The sequence below is a fragment of the Salvelinus sp. IW2-2015 genome, unplaced genomic scaffold (genome assembly GCF_002910315.2).
Source record: "Salvelinus sp. IW2-2015 unplaced genomic scaffold, ASM291031v2 Un_scaffold1124, whole genome shotgun sequence".
NCBI classification, from domain to species: domain Eukaryota; kingdom Metazoa; phylum Chordata; class Actinopteri; order Salmoniformes; family Salmonidae; genus Salvelinus; species Salvelinus sp. IW2-2015.
In genome coordinates this window covers 49,672-55,131 of record NW_019942739.1, presented here as the reverse complement: position 1 = coordinate 55,131, position 5,460 = coordinate 49,672, and the positions used below count along the sequence as shown (strand labels likewise).

The 5,460-nt window shown below is 52.7% G+C and overlaps 1 protein-coding gene across 1 annotated transcript in view; it reads right to left on the bottom strand.

The window, feature by feature from the left end:
* LOC112069807 (E3 ubiquitin-protein ligase RNF13-like) overlaps positions 1-5,460 on the bottom strand; it is a 91,622-nt gene that overhangs the window by 62,757 nt on the left and 23,405 nt on the right. Inside the window, 1 exon segment of the mRNA XM_024137179.2 lies at positions 1,131-1,256. Within this exon segment, the coding sequence (XP_023992947.1) occupies positions 1,131-1,256 (126 nt within the window).

Below are 5,460 nucleotides of genomic sequence, written 5' to 3'. Positions count from 1 at the left end.
TGGCTCCAGGTCATCTGTAAGTCTTTGCTAGGTAAAGCAACGCCTTATCTCAGCTCACTGGTCACCATAGCAGCACCCACCCGTAGCACGCGCTCCAGCAGGTATATTTCACTGGTCATCCCCAAAGCCAACACTTCCTTTGGTCGCCTTTCCTTCCAGTTCTCTGCTGCCAATGACTGGAACGAATTGCAAAAATCACTGAAGCTGGAGTCTTATATCTCCCTCTCTAACTTTAAGCATCAGCTGTCTGAGCAGCTTACCGATCACTGTACCTGTACACAGCCAATCTGTGAATAGCACACCCGACTATCTCATCCCCATATTATTAYTTAMCCTCTTGCTCTTTTGCACCCCAGTATCTCTAATTGCACATCATCATCTGCACATATATATCACTCCAGTATTAATACTAAATTGTACTTATTTCGCCACTATGACCTATTTATTGCCTACCTCCCTAATCTTCTACATTTGCACACACTGTACATAGATTTTTCTATTGTGTTATTGACTGTACATTTGTTTATGTGTAACTGTGTTGTTGTTTTGGTTGCACTGCTTTGCTTTATCTTGGCCAGGTCGCAGTTATAATTGAGAACTTGTTCTAAATAAAGGTGAAGAAAAAAAATATATATAAAAAAAATACCATGTTAAAATGACGACAATTCCTTTGTTTACAGCTTTGCATTTCTGCAGAGGGTCGTTGAGGGCACCAAGTTAATGGAACACGAGAGAAGCAGGGGATGAGCGGAGGGAGGGAGGGATGGGTACAGTGCCAGAACAGGAAGTCCTGACTGGGCAACAGCCATTTCCTGTGTACTGTGCTGCATGTAAGAGGGGCTCGAGGCAGAAGTTGTGCCTTAGGATCAGCTTTCCCAATCCCATCAGGAGGTACAAGAGGAAACTGACTCTGGATCAGTGCTAAGTGGTAACTTCATCGTAGACCATAAGGGGGCCTTGAGGTAGAATTAAAACACATATCTAGGATCAGAATATCCTAACCCCAATCGTAACATTAACCATTAGGGGTATGCTAAAATATCTGATGTTGTATAAGTGGCTAGGGGACACTTAGGAGAAACCAATAATACATCATATGGGGAGGTTTTTGTGAGTGCGATGCACCTTACCTTGATGTCAAAGTTACAGTCGAAGCGCTTGATGAGCACGATGAAGGCGCCAGTGAGGTTGTCCCGGATAGGGGGTGGGTCGATGGGCTCGCAGGCATTTGCGGGCCGTGCACCAATCAGAAAGCCCTGTTGGTGTGACATCACAGTACAGTTAGAGCATCAGTTATTAGCTGTTTAAGGAACATGGTCAACACGACCAAACAGCGTGTGATGGATTCTGTCGACTAAGTAACTTTACGTTCAAATACCAAAAACAGACAATTGCGGTGGTGTCCATTTTTATCTTTGCTCTCCTCAACAGAAACATTTGCTGTAAATAAATATTCACTGGATTCTATAATAAATATTCACTGGATTCTATAATAAATATTCACTGGAAGATCAAACATCTAAAATTAGATCAATTAGACTAGAGAGAAATACTAATACTAGCGAGACACGTACTAAACTAAGATAACAGAAATGACATAACAATTCAATTAAATAAAAAAATGTAAATGGCTAAAGTAACAGTCAATATGGGTCCTGAATTTTGTTTTAATTAAAGCTGCAATAGAGAGCACCAGAGAGGGGGGGGGGGCGGGAGGGAGAGAGAGAGCACCAGATAGGGGGGGGGCCGGGAGGGAGAGAGGAGGGAGCACCAGAGAGGGGGGGGGGGCGGGAGGGAGAGAGAGAGCACCAGAGAGGGAGGGGCCGGGGAGGGAGAATTTGAGAGGCACCAGAGAGGGGGGGCGGGCGAGGGGGAGAGAGAGAGGGACCAGTAGAGGGGGGGGGGGGGGAAGGGCGAGAGAGGAGGACCAGAGAGGGGGGGGAGGGGCGGGAGGGAGAGAGAGAGCACCAGAGAGGGGGGGCGGGAGGGAGAGAGAGTGCACAGAGAGGCCGGAGGGAGAGGGGCGGGAGGGCGGGAGGAGAGAGAGAGCACCAGAGAGGGGGGGGCGGGAGGGAGAGAGAGAGCACCCAGAAAGGGGGAGGGAGAATGAGAGAGCAGGCGACCGAGAAAGGGAGGGGGGAGAGAGAGCAGCCAGAATGAGAGTGGGGGAGGGAGAGAGGGGAGAGAGAGCACACAGAGAGAGGGGGGGGAGGGAGGAGGAGAGCATCAGAGGAGGGGGGAGGGAGGAAGAGAGAAGAGGCACAAGAGAGGGGAGGAGGGGGAGAGAGCACAAAGAAGGGGGGAGGAGGGGGATTGGTAACGAAGCACCAGGAGGGGGAGGAGGGGGAGAGAAGCCACAAAGAGGGGGAGGGGGAGGGTGAGTAGACATGCTCAGAGAGGGGTGAGGGAGGGGGAAGAGAGCACAGAGAGGGGGAGGGAGGAGAGGCAACCATAGAGGGGGGGGGAGGGGGAGAGAAGGGCACCAGAAGGGGGGGAGAGAGGGAGAGAGCACAGAGAGGGAGGGAGAGGTAGAGAGCACCAGAAAGAGGGGGGGAGGGAGGAGAGAGAGAGAGAGAAAACGAGATGAGGGGGGAGGGGGAGAGAGCACCAGAGAGGGGGGAGGGAGAGAGAGAGACCAAGAGGGTGCGAGAGAGAGAAAATGAGAATGGGGAGGGAGGGAGAGAGAGAACGAAGAGAGAGAGGGGGGAGGAAGAGAGCGAGAGAAGAAGAGAGAGAGGGGGGGAGGGAGAGAGAGAGAGAACCAGAGAGAGGGGGGAGGAGAGAGAGAGAGAACCAGAGAGAGGGGGAGGTGAGAGAGAGAAACCAGAGAGAGGGGGGAGGGAGAGAGAGAACCAGAGAGAGGGGGGAGGGAGAGAGAGACGAAGAGAGAGGGGGAGGGAGAGAGAACGAGAAGGGGGGAGGGAGGAACGAGAAGAGGGGGTGAAGGGAGAGAGAAGAGAGAGGGCGGAGGGAGAGGAGAACGAGAGAGGGAGGGAGAGACGAGAACGAATAGGGGAGAGGGAGGGAGAGAGAACGAGAGAGGGGGAGGGAGAGAGAAAGCACGCAGAGAAGGGGGACGGGAGAGAGAGAGAAAAACGAGAGATGGGGGAGGGGGGGAGAGAGCTACCAGAGAGGGGGGCGGGAGAGAGAGAGGACCAGAGAGGGCGTGCGGAGAATAGAGAAAATGAGTCAAATGGGGAGGAGGGAGAGAGAGAACGAGAGAGAGAGGGGGGAGGAAGAGAGAAGGAGAGAGAACGAGAGAGAGAGGGGGGTAGGGAGAGAGAGAGAGAACCAGAGAGAGGGGGGAGGAGAGAGAGAGAGAGAACCAAGAGAGAGGGGGAGGGAGAGAGAGAGGAGAACCAGAGAGAAGGGGGGAGGGAGAAGAGAACGAGACAAATCCAGGAGAGACGTTGGGGGAGGGTTAGAGTTAGAATGAGAGAGGGGGAGAAGAGGAGAGCAGAACGAGAGAGGGGGGAGCGAGAGAGAACGAGGGGGGAGGGAGAGAGAAGGAGAGCGGGAGGGAGACGAGACGAGGGGGGAGGAGAAAACGAGGAGAGAGGGGAGAAACGAGAGAGGGGGGAGGGAGGAACGAGGAGGAGGGAGGGAGAGAACGAGAGAGGGGGGAGGGAAGAACAGCATGAGGGAGGAGGGAGAGAACGGAAGAGGGGAGGAGAGAGGAGAGGAGACGGAAGAGAGGAGAGGAGGGAGAGGAAACGAGAAGAGGGAGGAGGGAGAGAACGAGAGAGGAGGAGGGCGGAGAACGATGACGAGGAGGCGGGACGAGAACGGAGAGAGGGGGGGAGGGAACGGAGGAAGAGGGACGAGAGAGGATGGAGGGAGAGGAAGAGGAGAGAGAGGGGGAAAAAGAGTGAAAGTGAGTTTGGCTGGTAAACTTGGTGTGAGATGGGTAGCCATATTGGCAGTCCTTGAGTTATAATGCCATTTTCAAGGGAATATCGGTGCCAACATTGGCCAAAATGGTAACATCTATACCCCCAGTGAGTCAGACTCCACAGGGTGTGATGCACAGAGCACTGTGCTAATGAAACCCAGCAGGTCCTGCAGCTCTGGAGTCTCGGACCCGCCTCGGGCATGACTCAGCCTGTCAGAACACAGCCAGAGAGAGGCAGGCCTAATTTCAGGGCCTGATGCTGTCCAATTACACTGAGGTACTGTTCAAGTGTTTCCATTCAGGGAGAGGTGTCCTGGGGTTTCTTCAGTGAGTGAAACGTTCATTACATTGCAGACAGAAATGTAATGAATAGAGCCGAATGACACAATTCTCTTCTACAAGACAGATAATCGTATCTGTTCTGCACATTCTATTTCTATCTGAATATTCTGTAATGTTGTGCCCTCCTGAACAAATTGCTGCTCGCCTTCAGAAAACACACACACACAGTCGTAGCAGTGTAAGTGTATACAAACACACACACACACACACACCACACACACACACACACACACACACACAGTCGTAGCAGTGTAAGGTGTACACACACACACAGTCTTAGTAGTGTAGGGTGTGCATACACAGAGAAAAGTACTGGCAATGCAGGAAGTCTGGGTCTGTTTTGAAGTTCTAGGCACTGGCATGTCTCCTGAGACTGAATTCAAGCTCCTCCACTAAAACTTTCACCGCTGGCTGTAGCTGGTGCTGAGTCAAGGCCCCACCCCACCCAATCCCACAGCAATTTACAGCTCAGCTGCGTCCCAGATCGCACCCTATTGCCGACATGGTGTACTACTTCTGACCGGGCCTTATAGGCCTCTGTGTATATGGGAAATATGGGGAATGCCATTTATCTCCCGAGTGGGCAGGCGGTCTAAGACCCTGCATCTCGTAACTACAGACCCTGGTTCCATTCCAGGCTGTATAACAGCGGTCTAAGACCCTGCATCATTTACTACAGACCCTGGTTCCATTCCAGGCTGTATCAACAGCGGTCTAAGACCCTGCATCTCAAGACTACGACCCGTTCCATTCCAGGCTGTATCACTGTGGTCCCGTGAGTGGGATTCTATCCGTTCCAGGCTGTATCACAACCGGTTGCGATTGGGAGTCCCAAAGAGCGGCTCACAATTGCCCAGTGTCGTCCGGTTTGGCCGGGTAGGCCGTCATTGTAAATAAGACATTGTTCGGACCTGCGTGAGGTTTCTGGTGAAGCCAGCTGGCGTGTGGTTACTGTGAAGCGCAGTGGCGTGTGGTTACTGTGAAGCCAGCTGGCGTGTGGTTACTGTGAAGCCAGCTGGCGTGTGTTGTGTTACTGTGAAGCCAGCTGGCGTGTGGTTACTGTGAAGCCAGCTGGCGTGGAGGTTACTGTGAAGCCAGCTGGCGTGTGTTACTGTGAAGCCAGCCTGGCGTGTGGTTACTGTGAAGCCAGCTGGCGTGTGGTTACTGTGAAGCCAAGCTGCGTGTGAGTTAACTGTGAAGCCAGTTGGGTACAAACACGGAGAGCA